General features: G+C 36.4%; 1 protein-coding gene across 2 annotated transcripts; it reads right to left on the bottom strand.

Moving 5' to 3' along the window:
- Positions 1-268: 268 nt before the first annotated feature.
- ARPP19 (cAMP regulated phosphoprotein 19) lies at positions 269-18179 on the bottom strand. 2 transcript variants are annotated; one of them, XM_004281664.4, is made up of 4 exons: positions 18086-18179; positions 17803-17857; positions 8243-8365; positions 269-4378 (listed from the first exon to the last, which is right to left on the bottom strand). In XM_004281664.4, exons 2-4 carry the CDS (start codon positions 17845-17847, stop codon positions 4208-4210), a joined length of 339 nt encoding a protein of 112 aa, XP_004281712.1. In that variant the 5' UTR covers positions 17848-17857; positions 18086-18179; the 3' UTR covers positions 269-4207. The 2 variants fall into 2 exon arrangements, with proteins under 2 accessions (XP_004281712.1, XP_004281711.1); XM_004281663.4 differs by lacking the exon at positions 18086-18179 and having other exon boundaries at positions 17803-18061.
- Between the last annotated feature and the right edge of the window lie 4177 nt (positions 18180-22356).

The following is a 22356-nucleotide window of genomic DNA, read 5'->3' as shown; positions in this document are numbered from 1 at the left end:
AGTATTGTACTAGAGTGTTTTATACCTGAGATGGAAAAGACTCACAATCTGCAAGCATTTCATGTTACCTAAATTACAAAGCCTTTACAAATGTAAGTTAGGCTGCTAAGACCTCATAAACAAACACTGTAAATTAAAACAAAATTTAAGACTACAATAGTCAAATTCTTTCTGCATATTGTAGTAGCTGAAATCTAAAGGGATCAACTTCAGAAAATACACCGAAAAACAATATAACACTTAAATGAGACAAAAACTGCAAATCGAATCAATAGAAATTAAGTAGATCAATTTATTTTTGTGTATTTCACAAGTATAATTTTGGAAGGGCTATTTAACAAATTTCAGCATTAACTGCCAACTCTATAGACATGTTCAACAAAAAAGGCATTTACTCTTGGCCCTTTTAATACAGGCAAGTGTCCTACTGCATCACAAATAAAAGATGCAGTAACAGATCTGAGGGTATATTAAAGAAATTAGATTTTTCTTTCAAATGCTGTTTAGTTGATAAATAACAAAATACAAACATAATTAATGGCTGTCGTGACCATCAGTGATTTCCAGAATAAAACCTATAGGCCTACCTGCTTTAAAAGGCAGAAACTAGTAAAACAGTATTAAAATCAGTGTTTTTATCCTTAGATTAACAATCCCAGAATGAGACTTCTTTGATCCCAATTTTACAAGGTGTGGTGTGATGTCAGGGGAAGAAGGGATATGGGGGAAGACTGGCAGTGCATGCTGAATTGCAGAGTTGGGACGGTGGCTCAAACTTGTCATTATCCAGATGAGGAGAGTGTTTTAGAAAATTTTAAATGGGTCCTTAATTGTGTTATATTGAGAAGGGTATTAAAGGATTGATCATTCATCAGTCCTAAATACCATTTAACAGATGCCATCAGGCGGCTTAAGAAATAAGCAGGGATGGGAGGGGGGAGAAGTGAAGTAAAATGAGGTGAAAAAGGAAAATGAAAAATGGAAGAAATGTGTCTGAATGTTGGGGAATGTAAAAAGGCCACCACAGAAACTGCTTAAGTTGCCATTCAGACATGCTCTTCCTATTGGATACTTGCCCCTGGATCACCAAACACCAAGTTTAGAGCACAATTCAAGTAGAGATCATATTTCAGCACTGATAAAACTTCACTAATTTGGATTGAGAAAGAATACATGTCTGATTTAGTAAAAAGTATCAATAAACATTCAGAGGTATAGTTTTGTTACATTAAGTAAAAACAGCAACAAATTCCAAGTGAAGTAACAACAAGTAGAGGGCTTGATGAATAGTTAAGACTTATTTTTAGGTGAGCAGCAAAGGAATATTGAATAACTTGTAAATAGACTGCAAAAATGCTCCTTTCAGTTCCTCAAAACAATCCAACAGTCCTTACTATCCCAACATGCCAATAATTGTTTTAGTCAGATGTAGCCTTTAAAAATGAAATGTTTCTCAGAACTGTATTATCAAATAGGAGCTACTGGACATAAAACAGGTAACTGAGTTCAGACATTAGCTAGTTTTCATGAAGTATTTATCTCCAACTTGTTTACTCCAACATTCATTTATAATAAGAAGGACAATGATTAAAACTGGCCATTTCTCAAACCACAATTCTGAAATCACAGAAATGTTTGATTAAGCCCACCTTGGTCAAAAATCTTCATTCAAGCAATGGTGAAACAGCCTGCAAATATGTCTTCAATTAACTGAGCTTTGAAGCAGAACAAAAACAGAAAAATGTAAAACCTCTATCCCAAGCACCAATAATGGAGGCTAAGCAATTATACCTACAAGTCCTAAATGACAGGTCTTTTCTGATGGAAAATCCTGAGATTTCTATTACTGTGACTTTACAGAAGGCAGGTTGGTTTAATGAGGAAATTTACTTTTAATAAAAAGACAATAAACAATGTTTTATTTTGGGCACTTACTCAGTATTTCACAGATCCTCAACAAGTTTTGAGGTAGGTTAATATTAGCATTGTATTTTACAAATGAAAACTCAGGCAGAGATTACATCACTTGTCACAAACCATAGCAGGAGTCCTACCATAATCAGTAACATGGTCTGATCTTTGAGATTAATCTCTGATGTGTGTGTGTGAATTTAATGGTGATAGCTTGCAAATAGTCATAAAAACAAAACAAAACCACTAGATATTCTACTTTGGGCTATTTTGTAATTCTTAAATAATCCTACAATGATTATACATACTTTGGAATAACCTACGTACTCCTGTTAGAAATCTATTTATATATAACTAATCCTTATAATAACAAATTAACACATTATCGATTTTGTTGTTTTCTGCCTTTTGGGGTGGGTGAAGCACGAAGATAATCAGCAAGTTTTCCTCAGAGAGCTAGGCAGCCTTTAAGTGCAGGTACTATGCTCAAGGCACCATCTATGGTGATTTGCCGTCATAGGAAAGCAGGTATACAAATGGAGCCAAGATCCAGAAAAGATGCCTGGATCCAAAAGAGGGGAAGGCCCTGCACAAGTCAAAGATGAAGAAAAACATACTGTCATCTCAGGCTACATATCCTCAGCATCATGGGAAGAGCTCCTAAAAGACCAGCAAATTTGTCCCAGTTAAGTCTGTTAATTAAAGTTCTTACTAACTAGATAAACCATAAGTATTGTATTTTATTAAAGTGACATCTATAGAAACAAAATATCTAAGTATTTATTATGAATATGTTCCACCTATCATGTAAATTCCTCTAATTGTCACAAGCCTAATTCACCTAGCTCATTATATTACTTAAAATTCAGCTCATCCTGACTAGGTTCCTGGGCCAATCTTCTCAAATATTTGTTTCATTATAAATTTCCTTTTATTTAAACAATTGTCAATTCTTAACAATACAGGATTAAGAGTGGTTAATTAACAACTGAGAAATATTATAAGGAAAATATCATTATTGTGTTAGAATATACAGCATTCAATAGAGCAAATTTCAAGAGTAAAGATATAGACACCTATGTTTCTGAAGAGACTGAACGGCACAGCCCAACACAATTTGAGTCAAAGAAGCAAGAAAAAAAGAAGGGAGGGGCCACAGGAGGCAAAGTATTTTATTCTAGTGTCCCCAAAATTGACTATGGAAGTAAAAAGTTTCTACATTAAAAAAGTTTATATAAATTACATGAATTGTAATTTTCATAAAAGTCAAAATGAAATGTTCTGCATAGGACAAAAGATATGCCTAAGCAACATATCATATTTGCACAAGGCCACTGAATGTCATGGATATGAGGAACAAATGAAAAAGCTTAAGTCTATGGCAGACTGAGCAAAGATTTCAGTTTGGTATTCTATAACCCCAAGACTGTAAACTACTCTTACTATGCAAAAGCTCTAATGACACACAGGGTTTTGTGTAGGAACTCTTGTGCTTCTGGTTGGCACATCATCTACTCTTTAATATGTGAAATTAATACAGACAGTTGTGAGAGGTTGTGCAAAACTACTGTATTTACAAAAATGGCACAAAAGTGAATTCAACAGTCGATGCACATGCACACTTCATTCACATCTTCAACAACAAAAGGTATTCTAACACTACAGAACTGAATAAGAATACTCTTCAACAGCAGCTGTTAAGCACTAGAGTCACATAAGTTACACCAGAATGGGCAAATATTGCCCAAGTAAAATTCTATTGTTAAAGCTGAAACAGATTTAAGGCCATTCAAGTTCAAGCACAGGATACAAATCTTTTGAAGCCCCATCTATTTATGTTTGAAATATGTGACCTTTCTTCTAACTTGTGGTCTTAAACTTCTGTTTTACAAAATTCAAAAGGAAAATACAGAAGAAATCAATACAATAAAGGTTACATTAAATAAGAGTAACATACAAAGCTATAATTAAGATGAATTAAAGAAAGCCAAAACATTAAAATTGTAAAACTTGCTTGTTACTTGTTGGAACCAGTCCTACACTAGGAGTTAGGTAATATATACAATTATTTTCAAGTAGATTACTTTACATTGCTCTAACATGTTCTTTTCATCAGTGCACTGTTAAACTAATCAAAACTCTACACATGTATATTCCCTTACACACACACTACCACTACCTGCAAAGCCATAACTCTCAAACGACTTAGTGAGTGAAAGGAAATAAAAAGTGGATAAGTAACATATTAAGGAGAAATAATGGGAATTAGAAGATTCATGCAGTTCAGCTCTTTTAATCAGCCAGCCAGCTTGCTAGCAACAAGAGATGGTTTCCGTTGAGGAAGGTCCTGTGGAGTGGGAATGTGGTCACCAGTGACGTCTGTCTTATCCGGAGCTGCAGTAGGAAGTTGCTTGTTCTTCATTTTTGCTTTAGCCATGTTGTAATCCCCAGAATCAAAATATTTTTGCTACAAGAAAAAAAAAATTCAGACTAGAGTTTAAAAAGCTTTCATATGCAATTACACTGGTTTAAGATATATATGTGACCCTGTACTGTCAAAATAAAATAAACCTAAAAGTTTTTAAACAAAAACATCAACTACACGAAATAGCTATGACTCTACAGTGAGTTCTATCACAAGTCAACAGCTGAGAAGTCAGGCAAGAACCCTTTCTTCAGGCTTACATATATCATTCTAGTTCCAGTATGGAACCCTCAATATTGACATCAACTTCCATATCAATCTATCTGGGAGCTAATAGCCCTGGACTTAAAGAGTGGGACACAAGCCTTTCACTTACTAATGGAAAAACCAGCATGAATTTCTTGTTTAGATTTTGAAAATAAAAACACACAATCCACCAACTTGCATTTGGGATGTCACCCACCTCCAATCAAGCTTACAATTATTAAAACTATTATTTATAGTTGCTGGTACTCTGTCATCTAAGATGAACTGCTCTGTAAGGATTTAAACCATTTATTTGAATTACAGCAGTTCACTAACATAAAAATTAAGGTTAAAATATAAATGCTTAGGGTAATAAAAGAAATGAACTCATTAGAAATTAATTATCACTTAAAATACACAACCCTATCCTATACCACCATTTTTCACCTAAGACACTAAGTACAACAATCGCTCTTATTAGTTGGAGATGGATGCGGTAACAACCACACCATTTATCACTGAAATGTAAATTGTGGAGCTAAAGATGAACCTTAATATAGATAACCTAATGAGTTAGTCTGTTCCGAGGTAAAAACAGATGAATTTGCCTGGGTTATGACTTTCACCTATCATGTTTAGCCTACCTTTAGTGAGTGCCTGCAATACTACATGAGGCACTGTGTGAATCATGAAGAGAGATATAAAGATGGACAACAGTCAAGTAAATCCACTGTTACAGTTTTAAATACATGAGGTGCTATGGTTACTCAAAGGAGGGGAACCTAACCTTTGCCTATAGCATAGACAAGAATCCAGATACGAGATGAGGGCTTGGACAAAGGATGAAGGGGAGGAAATATAAATATTCTCTTTGAGACTTCAGGGGTAACTCAAGTGGTAAATCAAGGAGCTAGGAACTCACAGCTTAGTTTAAGATTGCTGAATGGCCTGAAAAAAAAGGTCTCACTGGCTGCTTCTCTCCAGTGACTATTCTTTTATAAGCACCTGGCCTTAGGCCAGAGTCTAAAGTTAGAAATTGCTTTTCATGTGTCACTACACATAGAGTAGGAAACTTGGACCAGGCCTTTCTAAGACTTTCTGCAGCTTCATTTCTGCATGTTTTAAAATAAGTGTAGTGAAAAAAAAAAACCTCAGAACTTCTGATGTCCTATATTATATTAGAGAGCTACTTCTGAAGTTTAGTAGCCTCTAAAAGAGAAAGTAGACTGCCAAATTTCTTAGAGTCAAAAGCACAAAATGAGAACTTTAACACATAGTGCAAATTTTAGGCAGAGTTTCCCCAACGTAATAAAGTCTGTTTCTAATGTTACCTATTTTATAGTAAACAAAGGTTCATCACAAGGGGATCACACTTATCTGTAGATTAGGCTACTTTGCTTGAGGAAAAGGAATTAAATTTATTTAGTGTGGTGAGAGAAAAACTAAACTCAATGCTTAATAATTATAACTGCTCTAGGTAGAGGAATGAACTAGATCAATGTTTCTCATATTGGAAAAGATACAGTTCAAGAAGGCAATATTACTTGTCTTTAACAATTTTTAAATTTTGTATAAGTGAAAATTTTAAAAATTAACATATTCTGTACCATCTAGATGACACTCTTATAAGAGCCTTTTCCCACTTCAATTTAAGGGCCACACTTACATCCATATTTATAATTGCATTGACACTAATGGATCACCAAAGTGACAATACTTAATTTTAAGGTCATGTTTCTTAAAACTGGACCCTCAGTTTTCTTGGGACTTCACAAACTCCACAAATACGAAAAAACATGGGCCAGACTGCTGCTTGATATCCCTCACACGTCATATTGTTAAAAGCCTAAAAATAGGTATCCGAATAAATAACATTAACAAGTACAATAAAACAGAAAGGGACCTAAAATACATGATATCTAACCAACCCTCTCAAATGAACAAGAAACTGTTTAAAGATACTAAGATAACTTGTCAGTTTGCTATTACGACAGAGGAAAACTAAAACCCTGTGATCCAGACATTTTTTTAAAAAAAAACTCTTTTAACATAGTAAGAAATTATATAGTTGAATATAACATTTCATTTCCCTAATATAAAAGTGCTTATTCACTGACATTTTGGTAAAATACAGAATCATTCAAGAGCTCCCATCTCAAATTCTATATAAATTTCTTGATTCAAGTGGCATTTTCTTATTGACAACTATTTACATCTATAACACCAACGCCAAGATACAATGTATATAAATTCTAACTTGAAGATACTTAAAGTCATAAATCGTTGAAGCTAGAAAAATGACGAAGTCAACAGCCCAAATGTTGGAGGAAAGGCTGTTAGCATAAGTTATACTGAAGATTAGCAAAGGAAAAAAAGTTTCCTAAACACTAACAGTCAAATCCCAAATCCAAATAATAATAATCAAAGAAAATTACATAATTCCATACTAAAACCACATCTGATGGAATGATTTCAAAATGAGACTTGGTACAGATACATTTTACACAGAATGCATAACATGTTTCTCAATGCTGCTTTTTTCTATTTATCCTGTATATTATGGTCTTTGCTTTTCAAATGACCACATAATGTTCTACTTTGTTGACTTATCACAATTTATTTACTATATCTCTGCTGTTGAATAATGATGCTGCTTTTTATTATAGTTAAAACTACAAAGAAATAATTGTTCTAATTCATACTCCATTGATTTCTATCCTGGATAAACATTTTTTTGTGTTTCATAACAATATTTCCTCTGCTAAAATCCTTTATCTAGGGCACCTTAATGTTTTCCTTGTGTATTTGAAAAACCATTTTATGTATTACAAATATTGACTAACATTTTTATAATAATTTTCCCACCATATTACTTTTCATGGATCAAGGATTTTATTTTTATGTTTTGGTATAATCCTTCTTTGTCATTCTATTATTTCAAAGCTGTGAATGTCATTCTTTCATGCTGTATAAAAACACCATTCTATATTTTGCCACTTTTAAAAGTAATCTGTTAAACTAAAATTAATGTTAAAATATTCTTTTGGTAGAAAGACAATTAGTGTATGACATCACTTATATGTGGAATCTAAAATCATCAAACTCATAGAAAACAGAGTAGAACAGTGGTTGCCAGGGGCTGAGTGGTGGGGGAAATGGGGAGATGCTGGTGAATGGGTGCAAACTTTCAATTCTAAGATAAGTAAGTTCCAGGGATCTAATAAATGGACAACATGGTGTTAACTGCAGTTAACAATATTGGACTGTATATTTGGAAGTTGCTATGAGAGTCAGGCTTTAACGTTCTCACCATAACAAGAAGAAAATGGTAATTATGTGAGGTAAAAGATGTGTTAGCTAACCTTATTATGGTAAGCATTTAGCAATATGTACATGTATCAAATCATCACACTGTACAGCTTAAAGTTACATAATATTTTACATCAGTTATAACTCAATAAAGCTGAAAAAAAATTCCCTTGCAATTTGGTTTATTTGAGAAAATAATCCACATATAACTATAGCCAACATATATACTTATCAATGCACACACATCTGGTGGTAAAGAGCTATATACACAGACACCCATTTCACAATCTCTTTCGGCACAATGAGTTCACAGGACTTAAAACATATGAAGATTTACACATGAGAACTTACCCCTTTCTGCAATCGTTTCCTTAAAAAATCTGAACCTCCAGGCTTTTGTCCCAGATGAGGATACCTTGCTTTTAATTTTGCTTCTTCAGCTTTCTCTGGACTAGTCACTTTGTCTTCCATTTCCTGAAATAATTTTAAATAAATTACTTGTCTATCACAATTCAGTTATTTTAGATAATTCCACCTTTTAAATATCTGGATTCTGGTTTTAGTTGTCAAATACCAAATAATGCAGCAACAGACTAAGAAATCAAGCACAGAGGCTTTTAAAACATCTCTGTCTTGTTTTTCAAATGATCCATGTGACAGCTCTATTATAGCTGTGATGCATGTATAACACCCCACACACTGGATAAAAATATCAAGATAGCTCAGCTCTGAAGTCTTGCTTGCCATTACTTTCCAGTCATGTATAATACATTTATAGTTAGTCACCTTCTATGGAACTCATCAGCTCTTTGCCCATATTTAGAGAACCATCTTAATACTGTTAAAATAAAAAAGAGCTTTTTGACCTCCTGTTTATTCAAAATCATATTTAATTGAAAGCTCTGAGAATCTTTAATAGAAATTAATAGCAGCTTACTTACCATCATATTTTCCTTGAATAGTGCAGAAGACCTTGTTATTTTTAAAGGAGAGAAACATCATCTCTGCCAATCTTTACATCTGTATATTTTATTGCCTAATTTCTACCCATATTTAATGGAAAACAGTTTTCATGCCAAAGATCCCATCTTTAATGCATCAAAAATATGTTTTCTGACCAAGGACTATCAATATCTTAAGCCTATTCACTTTTAACACAGTCTTGATATAGCTTACTTTCTTCCATATATATATATATATATAAAAAAAAAATATATATATATATATATAGGCTGTGCCACACGGCACGTGGGATCTTAGTTCCCCAACCAGGGATGGAACCTGTGCCCCCTGCAGTGGAAGCGGGGAGTCTTAACCACTGGACTGCGGGGAAGTCCCCAAGAGTAATATTTTATAGGGAAGCAGTGTTTACCACTTCATGGCAAGTAGTGCAGAAGAAAGAATGAATCAAGAAAAATAGAGCTGCCTTGATAGGGGAGGCTGGGCAATGGCAAGGCATACTTTTCAGCTAATGGACTCACTTCTGCACACCAGCTCAGCAAAATTACACACCTCTGCATATCTTGATTCTTCCAGGTTATTTATGAATAGTCAAAAAGCAGAAATGTTATCCATAAATGTCAAGCCTACTGTTCTTACACAGCAGCAAGTAATCATTTATTAATCTAGGAACTCAAGAAACTTCATATAATTTTTGCATATATCTTCCTCAAAAGTATTTTCATACATGTTTTATAATCAACTTTATTCACCCTATAGATTGTCAATATTTTTTTCCATCTTCAAAAGCTTCCTCATGTGTTGTTACCTTTTCTCATTTTTAGTCTTAGAGGATTTTGAGAAAAAAGCTGCTGCTGCTGTCAAATATACCCTTTCTATGGGGCTTCTTTTATGTGTATGCTTCCTTCTGCTTCAAGTGTTCTACTCTCTTCTTATGCTGCAGTTTCATGCGTCTACATATTTTGATTTTCATTCTTTTTACTGTGGCTGCATCATTCACTCGATGTACAAAAAACTCAACTATGTGTGCCCAGCCAGAGATAGAGACTCTAAATAGTATCGGTGATTCTGCCAGTCATTCCATTCAAAAAGGGTAGCTCAAGTGTGAGGTTTATGACGCAACCCTGCATTCCCAGGAGAGTCTCAATCCCAGAGTATGTCTCTTTCAGAGTGTAAGTGTATCAACATGCTGTTTATCATTCCAGTGTTTAAAAACTCGGCCCCTGTAACAGGAGTCAACTACCTCAGCTGGCAATCAACTGAAGAACCAGCTCGGCCATCTGTTCAAACGCTAGACAAAAAAGTGACTACCACTTGACCTACTGAGAATTGACGGGGCAGTCTCTAATGTGATCATGACTTCACTGGGTTTTTCAAGGGTGATTTCAGTTATATGTGATTTTTTGCCTTACTAACTTTAGAACCTAACCCCTATACAAGATATGACTACATTGTATTAATCAGATAAGCTGGAGAAATAATATAAATTTAAGGTTCCCAGTTTAGTATAAGACAGTGCGCTGGGTCACCACAGAGGCTTCACTTCGCTACTACAGCCCCAGGGTATCCATAGTGGTTAATTTATAAGTGGACTTGGGAGGGACCTCCTCTTGGGTTCCACTATACAATTGTTTTTTAAATTGGCTGACGTTAAATTTGGACACTGGTTGAAAAGGACTCCAACCCAATTATAGCCTTTCAGTCCCAGCACCTTCAAATTAAAGGATGTTAACAGAGTCCTACATTTCCACTAAAACCATCCAGCTTTCTTAGGCTTGGGAAATGAGAGCACTCTACTTCTTTGATTTGAATTATCAGTTCTCTGTGTCTAAGAAAGATTCCTTAAAATTTCTAGTATGGGGTAGCAACTTTCCCTAATTTCCAGCGTTTCTGGAGATTTCTCCATTTTATATACGAGGGGAAAAAAGTTGTGCACAATATGCCATCTTATCTGGCACTCCCCTATTTTCTTAATAAGGAACACATTTATGTATATATTTACATATAATATTGAATTAAATGAAACAGTTTAATTAAATTGAAACAGTTTACTATCGAAAAATATTTTGGGCAAAACAGCACCTACAGCTGAAAATATTATTTAGATTTACAATAAATCTGTAATATGTCCTAGAAAAACAAACCAATTCTTGGACTTCCTGGCCAAATACACAGCACAATGGCAAGTCCCTGCTAGGTGTAACTTGGCAGTTGGATTCAGGATTTCAGCTACATTTAACACCAAAAGGGTGGAAAATATGACCTAAGCTACATTTTTTAAATGTAGTCAGTACCATCAAGACACATACAATACTTTTAATGGATCATACAGAAACATTCTTAAACCTTCTGCAAATGTATACAGTTCTAGGGCTTATTGATAAGCAAGTTCAAATGCCTGGATGTTCACCAATGATCTGACGCAGGTACAGTTTGCTTGTGGAGTATTAATAACATGTCAGGTGGTGGACTGTGTCCATGGGCATTCAGCCCACACTCACCCTTCTCTAAACACTCCTCTGAATCACCACAGTTAGAATAAGCCTGAAAGCACATTTCTCAGACTGAATTCCTATAAGGTTCTGCCAATGGTACCTACAACAAATTAAAAGGCATGGGAAAAAGAATCCATTTTATTCCTGGTGATGCCACACAATGTGCAGACAGCAGTAGCTCCTGTGTGTTCCTGCAGAAGGGCATCAAGCTCATGATTAGGGTCTATTGTAGCAGCTACATGAGATAGGGCAGAGGATGCTGGGCTCAGAATAGTGCTCACTCTTGCAGTGTCAAAGGTTTTTTTGTAATCCCTCACCTCTGGAAACATCATCTTCCCCTTTCTGCTACTCTATCCTTTCAAATAATTTGTAACCTAACCCCCTAAATCATATCCCTTTCTGTCTGAAATACCCAAATTGATTTCTATTCTCCAGAGCAGGACATTAACTGACAAAATCAGGTAAAATAAGCAATTTACTGAAATAGTTCCTAGAAAGTATTTGTGTAATTTAAAAGAAAGGAGATAATATGTATAGCAGTATGTATATATGTAAACTGCCAATTAAAATTAAAGGAATAAACTGTTGAATAACTTTTGCTAGAACTATTACAAATAAAAAGAGATCACCAGGATGGTCCTGGCAGGATTTGGGGTGACTGGGGTGGACACAGGGCTAAGAGGGAGAAGTGACCTGAGAGTCTACTCCAGATGCCTGACTTTGGAGTTTGAAGAGGTCTTATGTTGTGAGAATTTCATTTCACAGTGATTTAAAATAAAAAGCTGCAATAGAAATTTTTTTTTAAAAAGGCAATTTATCCCTACAGTCACGTTAAAAAATGCAAAGAAGCACACAAAATTTGGTGTGATTGCATGTTTCTGAACATCCTTCAAAGGAATTTCTGAACATTTATTCCAGCTAGAATGAAAATACATCCCTCAAAAGGTCTGAGATAAAGAAGGAAAAAGCAAACAAGAAATTGGTATGTATGTATGTATACTGAAAAGTCACTTTTCTAATTTTTTCCCCAGCTTTATTGAAATATAATTGACACACTTTCCTAATTTTAATGTCTTAATATGTGAGGTTAAAAAAGGACAGAACAAAAATATACAACAGTTTTTTAAAGTTTAAGTGTTCTATGTTTCTGTCTCATTTACAAAAAGATTTATGATATTAATTTTACACTTTGCTTAGTTGAAGAGGCTTGATAAAATTTCAGGGGGAATCAATTTAATAACAAAATAAAGTATATAACTTCCAAACTAATAGTGGGGGTAAAATGGAAGAAGAAAATCAGTCAATTGAAAAAAACAAGGGGGGGGAGGGGGGGAGGAGGACAAGAAATGGAAAAAAAAAAGACCAAAAAGCTTTATTAGGAATGCAGAAGATCTAATGTTTATGCCTCTAGTAAGAAAGCCTCAAAATAAATAAATCAACAAAATTATAGGGAGCAACTGATAGGTCTATCAGCATAGGAGAGTTCAACAGACCTTCCTCATATTGGTATGTGAAAAAGACAAAGTATTCAACATACTTGATTTTAATTCTGCATCCAACAATTAGGAAATACATATTCTTCTCAAGGACAAATGGAAAAACTGACTAAATATTAGGCCATAAAGCGAGTCTTAACCATTTCCATCCAGGCCACAATCTATGACTGCAATTCAGAAAGTTAAAAGTCAATTATTTCAAACTGTATATATCCCTGCCATTTGGAAATTAAAGTACATTACTAAATAATTCATGGTTAAAAAAGGAATCATAGGAATAAAAAAAATTACTTGGAACTCACTAATAATAAAAATTCTACACATACCAAATTTGTGGGATACAAGTGTCCCTTAAGGGCTTATATTAAAGAAAACTAAAACTCAATGAGCTATGCATCCAACTTGAGAAGTTAGACAAAGAACGGAACCCAAAGAAAACAGGAGAAAACAAAAAGAAATTAATGAAATAAAAAAGAAAGATACAATAGAAAGGATCAACAAAGATGGGAAATGACATGCTTAACCAAGAAGAAAGTATTTTTAAAAATTCAAATCTGGTTTTGAATCTTTACTCTCCAAGAGGCCTTTGTGTTACACTGAAATTTTACTAGTTTTTAGAAATAGATGCTGGAATATGAGTGACTTCATTTAGCTAAGTGGTTTCTATGCTGATAATAGCTTTGGGAGGAGGGGGGAAAAGCATCATTAGAATTCTGGAACTTTTACTCTAGGCTACAAACTAGGAAAGCAGAAATCCAGGATACTGCAACAGAGATGTATGCTTATGATGTACAAAAAACAAAAACTTAAAAACAATATTTTAAGTGATAGTTATTCTCTTGGCAATAACATATGCCCCAAAATAATCTTCGTTGTATACTCTACAATTAGCACAGGGCCTAATATTTATTAACGTTAGGCACTTGCATTTTTGTGAATCAGTCTATTGAAATATACTAGCTAAGCTTTCTGTAAGTAGGAGGAGTATAAGGTATAAAAGCATATATATACACATATATAAACATACATATATTCAAATAATTAAGGATTATTTTGTAGTCTGTCATGGAATTGATAGTAAGTTTGAATGATTAATACCACTTTTTGCTCTTCAGCAGGGAAGTTACACAACTACATCAGCAAATAAAAATCTGACCGCTCTAAGTAAATTCTCAATCTGCTCAGCAATATGTTCATTGATGCACTGATTGATGAATAAAATTAATGAAAGCCAACAAATCCTTTGGTATAGTGTCAGGAAGGGACCAATACTGTTATCAACCTCTGTGGAAAAATTCTGTAGTTCTATTAAGTCCTTGCTGCTTGCCCAGTCCCCGGCATTTAATTGGTGTTCAATAAAAGTCTACTGAATGAACAAATACAATGTACTCCAACTGTTTTTTAAAAGTTAAGAAACTTTCTAAACGCGTGATAGTTTCACCAACAGCTTATCTTTGGAATATTTCATGTTTAGTAGACACTATAAGTTCAGGAATAGAAGTTGTTAAGTATTGAAGTCTTGCACAAACAACAGGCAAGCCTAAACACTGTTGCTATCTCAGCAATTTACTATACAACAAATGAAAGAGCCTTTTTTTTTTGAAAGACATTTTAAAACTTTTCTGAGGTTTACTTCTAGATTGTTAAGAATCAATGGTTGCACAACAAACCAGAGGAGCAGGTTGTGGTCCAAACTGAATATATCTTAAGCCTTTTGGTTACCAAAAGTACTGTCAAAACAGTCCCAGAAAAGGCCAATATTAACCACGATTTTTTAAAAACTGGGAAAATGGGACAGCAATTTATATCCACTCTTTACTGATGACATAATGAAGTAATTTAAACAGTAGTTCTCTTCCTCCTCCACCAGTCATAAAAGCACCAAGCATACCTTTTAAACTGACAAAGATATTTAAGTTGAAAGCTCTACTTGAGTTAGCCTTTCCCAAGACACCTTACTAACTTAATTTGATGAATTTTGTAATAAAATCTCTAGAAAACCTGTTTTCTAGAGAACCTGCTATTAAGATCTTCTCTAAGAAAAAGTTAAAAGCCATATATATGAAAAAATACATATAAACATCCTTCTACTTTCATTCAGATTTCTTAAGTGGGTCTAAGCTAAGGTTTTTTATATTACCATGGTCTATCCCTCTCTTTTTTTAACTGCAGTACTAGTATCGTCATTTGTATTGACATAGTGCTTTGGCAATAGTTTCAACTGAAAAGTTTGGAGAAAAATTCATTCAACCAACATTTTCAGAACAATGCCAGGCACTATCCTAGGTGCCATGGGAGAAAAGATAAATAAAGGAGAGTCCTGAGTTTAAGATGCTCACAATGAAAACAGAACTATGTGTTTTAAGGCTCCACATGTCCCTTTTCACCCCCAGGATCAGACTGCATGCCTGTCTCAGCTAAGTATTATTCAAAGTGGATGATGGATCCACGAGGTCTCTGCTAAAATAATGTTTACTTTTCACTTCGGTGATAATCTAAAGAAAAATATAAGCATATCTTAGGGCATCTGAATTGTCATCTTATATTTAAGCAGTCCTATGGTGCTTGGGTGTCTGAGCTTTCATTTACTACTCCATTTGTCCAAATAATGAGAAAACTACAGAGCTGAATTTAAAATGTAAATGATCTACCTAAGACTACAGTTAAATGACCATACAGCTAACTCTTAAAAAAGGGAGAACTGAGGGATCATATGGTCTAAGGGAGTGTTAACTTGCCAAACTCAAAAGGCTCCTGTACTTTAACAATTGCTACCATAGTCTCAATACACTGGAAATTCAGTTTCAGCAAAACACCATGTGACAGTGAATTAATAATTTAGAATGTTTTTGTCTGTATTTAGTTTGTTTTAGATTTAGAGTGGTGTAAGAGAGATAAGAGTTTATACTTATTTTTACGTTTGTAATATTTAATTAGTATCGCAATAAAAAATAGTGGCCTATAGTTTTCTTCTCTTAACAAGGGTGCACATACTACTCAGGTAGATAAATAGTGACTTAGCTCTTACTCTATGCCAGGCTCATCATCTCTTTACCTTAGTTTTTCAGAAGCAATAGGCTGACGTACCATAAAACTAGAAAGGTATTTTAGTTGACTACTTTGGCTTTAATTCAAAGGTCAATTGAGTACAAAAACAATAATCCAATTTTTTTAGGTCATCTAACTATTCTTCCAAATACAAGAAACAGGTGATTTGGCTCACAGGAACACAGAAGTGACTCTGCACATTTTCCTCATGTTTAGGGATGGTATCCATGCTACGGGCACTTAACATCTACAGCCAAACCTTAATTCAAGAAGGGACATTATATTACTAACCTCACACAGCAGCCCTAAAACCAAAAGACCTGAATTAAAATTTTAATGTAGACACAAAAAGAACACATTGAAGATAGCCTTAAACTTGTTAAGAGACATAAATATTAGGCTCTCCCAAGTGAAAGCATTTACAATGCAGAAATCAACACTCCACGCTTTGGCAACATATTAACAAATCTCATAAAAGAAAATTACATAGCACATTATTGTGCGTCAGAAGTCAAAACTGAGCTTGATTTTAGTGTTTAGGACAAGACAGCACAGACATGGGTTTGCTGTTTTATCTGGTCTCCTAAATCCTAAGCAATAATGAACATCACGATAAATATTTTACAATAAATATTTAATATTACTATTATGACTGTAATCCTCAAATTATATATAGCATATATACTTTTTTTTTGGCCCCCAAGTTCGATTTTTAGCAAAGTGTGAAAAATACCCAACATAGTTTACATCGGAATATTCTCGAATAAGGTAGTGACTTGGCCTATTATTTGTTATTGCTTTTTTCTCCAGTTACTTTACAAGTAATATCATAACAGAACCATCCAATTCAGGGAAAGTTAACATGGTAAACAACACATGGAATGGGTTTAAAACACTAATCAAATTTTCAGCCTGATTAGGAGCATGGTTGTAACCTAAAGCAGAAGCCCTTACAAAATCCAAGTATTAGACCAAATCTCATTTATGACAATGCCCTCTGACTCTTTAAATAATTATGGTTATTTAGAAGCAAGCACTAACCTAGACAAATATAAAGCCTTTATATCCATAATCTGAATCACACCGATCCGTGGCCTATTTCCCTACATCAGCAAGGTATTACCAAGTGAGTTCACAAAATGTTCCCATGTTTCCACGAAACACGTGATCAAGTCAGCTGGCAAAAAAAAAATTTAAATTCCAACCTTCCGAGTTTTAGTCAAGCACCACAGGCGAATCCCACTGGCACACATTTCGGAGCACACGCTGCGCCAAAGCGGTAAGTTATCCACCACATTTAAGCTTCACAACAACTGTATCCAGCAAGGACTATTATTCTTATTCTACAGATGAGAAGACTGAAGCTTGAACAGTTTAGTAACTGAACAAAGTTACACGGCTAACAATGACTGGACCTGAAATTCCAACCCAGGTCTAAGTCACCGCCCCAACACGAGATACCGCCTTTAGAGCTAAGAACACGCAGACAATACAAGCAGTTGGACAGTTAGTTCTTCGAGAGAAAAATAAAGGTTCATTAGCCAAGTGTAGCCCACGGAAAAACTTAGGCTCCACGCATAAGGACCAAGTCACGGGCTTTTGTGTACATTTGAGTATTAAGGGAAACCCCGACACACCCAGGCGCTAAAGGAACGTTTCAGCCAGGACGCTGAGAACCTCCAACTCGCACCACGCCGGCGCTAACTACCCGAGCTCCTGCGGGCGGCCGGTTCCGGAGTGTGTGGCCTTGCCAGGTGAGGAAGAGCGGCACACCGGCTCTGCACCGGCGCCGGGCTGGCTCCGGCTGCGCCCCTTCGCCCGCGGTGGGACCAGGCCGCCGCCAGGCCCGGCCCCCGGCAGCGACGGCCCCGGGCCTTGCGGGCTCCCCGGCCCGCTCCACGGGCACACTCACCTTCTGCTCCTCCGCGGAGGCTGCCTCGGGGACTTCCGCGGACATACTGCTCCCTCTGCGGACAAAACGCCGGGAAGAGAAGCAATTACCGGGTGGCCAAGGCCGCCCGCCCGCCGCGCAGCCTCAAGCCCACCCCGCTCCCCGAGCGCCCGCCCGGGCCGTCTCTGCCCGCAAAAATGGCCGCCGCCTTATGACGACACGCAGCCCCGCCGCGCCCGGAGGGCGGCCACCACTACGGCCCGCCGCCGGCCCGCCGCCCCTTCCCCGCCGCGCCCTCGCCTACCTTAGCCCGCTTCTCCCGCTCTGCGACGCCCAAGCACTTCCTTCTTTCCTTCAAAGGTCGCGGCTCGCGCCTCACCTCACATCCGTCCGCCGAACGCTTCCTGGGAATTGTAGTTTATGAGTGGAGCCGCTTCTCCCTGCCCTTACCTACCTAGTCTGGTCCCTTCGGTTCCAGGAGCGTTCCTATTTTCACTTCCCCAGGCTCGCCTGGTTCCGCTCTTCTCCTGGCTCTCCGCGCTGCGGCCATACATACTTTCTTTTGGGCGCCCCATAACTCTGTGCTCCACAAGTCTCTCCCCACTCTGCTTCGCCTTCTTAACCCTATTTTTCACATCTTCAATACTACGTCATCGCCTCGGGCTTTTACTGAGACCCTACTAGGTCAGATCCACCTCTTAAATGCTGTCACATCTCTGCATAGTTCGACAATGCACGCTTTATCATTAGACAGTATTTGTTGTGATTACTTTATGTCACCTTTCCTGTTTAGATAAGCCACATCAGGGCAGGGACCTCGTCCATATTTGCTTATGTTTTGTTCCCAGAGCCCAGAAATTCCTAGATAGTTAATAAATATCTGATGAAGGAATTCAGCTTCTACTCATTTGTCAACTCCCAGGGGTCCACTCCCACAAATTTACTCAAACTGCTGGCACCAAACTCCTCCAATGATTTTTTTAAATAAATTTATTTATTTTAGTTTTGGCTGCGTTGGGTCTTCCTTGCTGCACACAGGCTTTCTCTAGTTGCAGTGAGCGGGGGCTACTCTTTGCTGCGGTGCACAGGCTTCTCATTGCAGTGGCTTCTCTTGTTGGGGAGCACAGGCTCTAGGCACGTGAGCTTCAGCAGTTGTGGCACACGGGCTCTAGAGTGCAGGCTCCGTAGTTGTGGCACACGGGCTTAGTTGCTCCGTGGCATGTGGGATCTTCCTGGACCAGGGCTCGAACCCATGGTCCCCGCATTGGCAGGTGGATTCTTAACCACTGTGCCACCGGGGAGGTCCCTCAATGACTTTCTTAATTGCCAAATCCGTTGGTTTTACATTGAATCCTTATTCTACTTGACATCTGAATAGATACAGGCAATATGTGGTGGTTCCAATGAAGCATCTCTCAGAAACTTGGAAATAAGATTGCCCTCTAAAAGTTAAACTAGTAAAAAGCAACAGATGATGAATGCAGTTCTGTGGGAATTTGGAAACCATAAAAACTCAACCAGGTTGTCCTACGTAGACTCTCAGGCAGGAAAAATTGCACTGGGATTGCAACTTGAAAAACAAAAAGTACACTCCTTTTGGAGAAAGAAAAGAAGGGGTTTGTCAGGCAAGGGAGCATTTAAAATACAAGGGTTCAAGAGACTGAGCTCTTTCTTTGACAAGTATATGCCTTGGGAGTGACTTAAGCTGGGCCAGCTGAGAAACTTCATAAGATCAACTAAATATTTGTTCTCATTTCATACTCACAAAGTAACCTACTGAAAATTTGCCTTTCTTTTATGCAGACCTACAGGGAGAAGGCAGAATGCACTAGTCAGGCTAACTTAAGCATCTAACAGTTTTATTTTTATTGAGTTGACATTCTGGTATATATCCTACATCAATGTATTTGTGAGCTAAAATCTGATAGATGCACATATATAGAAAATCAGTATATGTAACCTTAGATAGAGAGAATCTGTTCCTGAAAGATACTGACACTCACATGAGGGAAAGTTTGGATTTCTGGGAGGCAGATTTTGGTCAATGGAGAATCCACAAAGGCCAATGTCCCACTGTGGGGACTGTCTGAGAAGCCATCCTTCCCCAAGTAATATTCCTTTTTGCATCATCAACCATGTACCTTAATGTTTAAAATTACACAGCGATCACCAATTCCCTGTTTCTCAAAACTTTCTTCCCTTGATGTTTAGGATACCACTCCCTTATTCTCTCTTACTTCTCTGGTCATTGCTTCGCTGAGTCTTTACCTGCCTCTTAATGGGAGGATTTTAACAATTCTGTCCTAGGATCCCCTTCTCTTCCAGTTTTATACTTTCTGAGAAATCATTTCCATCCTCATAGTTTCAACTGCCATTTATATATTCTAGATCAGTGCTATCCAAGAGAACTTTCTGTGATGATGGAAATATTCTGTATCTGTGCTAGCCAATACAGTAGCCAGTAGCCATATATGAATAATGAGCATCTGAAATGTGACTGGCACAACTAAGTGAATTTTCAATTTTATTTAATTAAATTAAATTAGCTACAAGGATTAGAATCACTGAGAAACCCTAGTGACAGAGATTCGCATTAAGTCTGGGGCAAAGTCAAAGAACTGATGTTTAGCCAAAGCTCCCCCTGGTGATTCTGGTGCATACACGCACAAAAGGTTTTTCAGGCTTGGAACTAGGTAGGTATATAAAAGTTTTAAAAAGATCAGGGGTCTTTTTGAGATTTAGGTGCCCTAGCTCAAGGGTTTGTAGGAGTGAGTAAAGGAGATGAGAAGTCACACCCCATCCATTCCTCAAACAGCTGAGTGAGGAAGTCTACCTGCATCATTGCTGATATTGTAGCAAATATCAAGAACTGAATACCTTTTTTTTAATTGAAGTATAGTTGAGTTACAATGTTGTGTTAGTTTCAGGTGTACAGCAAAGTGATGCATATATATATATATTTATATATGTTCTTTTATATATATATATATATAAAAATATGTTCTTTTTCAGATTCTTTTCCATTATAGGTTATTATAAGATATTGAATATAGCTCCCTGTGGTATACAGTAGGTCCTTGTTGTTTATCTACTTTATATATAGTAGCTTGTATCTATTAATCCCAAACTCCTAATTTATCCCTATTCCCTTTCCCCTTTGGTAACAAGTTTGTTTTCTAATTCTGTGAGTCTGTTTCTGTTTTGTAAATAAGTTCATTTGTATCATTTTTTTTTTAGATTCCACATATAAGTGATATCATATGATATTTGTCTTTCTAAAAACAGAATACATTTTTAATGAAAGGGAGAGACTGGAAGATCAATGCAGAGAAACCAAGTTAGATAACAGAGTGCCAAAAAACCCTGAGTATAAATGGTGATGTCTGTGAGAAAACTCAGGGAACATTACCTGAATAAGTAAGTCAGAGAACTGTAAAAAAACAAAAAAAAAGTTTTAACAACTTGAGTGTTGGAAGTGGAGGATGCCACTTCTCTAGGGACTTAGTGAGACAAGAGAACGTTATACGAACTGGAAAGGCTGGAATAGGAAATTTTTGAATGAATTAAAAAGAATGATGAACGGTGGGGTCTGGAAGAGATGTTTAAAACTTTAAACATTTAAATCTCATAAAATATTTGCCACAATATGTTTCTAAAACTTCTCACAACTGTATTTGCATGCCTCCTGACAGTATACTAAGTTGAAGGGCCTCTGAGTTGCTTTAGGACATTCCTTCCTAAAGTCTTTTATTTTTTAATCAAAATATTTTCCCCCCTAATGATTAATAGGCATTGCCTTATTATATAATCTCATTACACAGCAAATTAACTTTTTGCCAAGAATATTGATGAAAATTATATTTTGATGCCAGGCCACAATTTGTAGTAGAAAAAAGAAAAAAGAAAAAAGGGGTGAAATGCCAGTGTAGTAGAGTGGAAAAAAGAAGATTTAACCTAGATTTGAATCCTGGCTCTTCAACTTACTGACCATGGGACCTTGGGCAAGTACTTCAAGTGTCCTTTTTCTTTCATTGTAGACTATATCCATACTCTCTCTGAATCATGGCTTTAAGTATTAAATAACATATAAATTGTTTACAATGCCTGGCACACAGTAGGCATTCATATGTTCCCCGCCTCTTCCAACAGTGTTCAAGTTTAAGACATATATCTCTCACAGATAATCCATGGTGGACTACAATGAGCTGATTCCAATGTCACAGAGAGACAGGCTTAGGGATTGAGAGTGAATTCCTACCATGATGAAAAGCCTACTTCCCATCTAGACTGATACTGTGTTCCCAGGTCTAGTAGATCATGTGCAGTGTCATATACTAAAATTTTAAGAGCCACCACATCTGTAAAGTGATAGCTAGAAAGGTGGATTGAAGGAGGGACTTTCACATTTACTTTACATAACTATGTACTGTAAAAAAATTTTATAGTAAACATGTATTGCATAAATTAAAAAAATTAAATTTAAAAACAAATCATTGCTTCACTCACGAACTGACTAGGGAGAGTGGGGATCCCAAGGATGAAGTTTTTGAAGGAGAAATTGCTTCCTTTCTCTAA

The sequence above is a fragment of the Orcinus orca genome, chromosome 2 (genome assembly GCF_937001465.1).
Source record: "Orcinus orca chromosome 2, mOrcOrc1.1, whole genome shotgun sequence".
NCBI classification, from domain to species: Eukaryota; Metazoa; Chordata; class Mammalia; order Artiodactyla; family Delphinidae; genus Orcinus; species Orcinus orca.
Note: the sequence above shows the minus strand (reverse complement) of the source record. Positions and strands in the feature narration are given on the sequence as shown.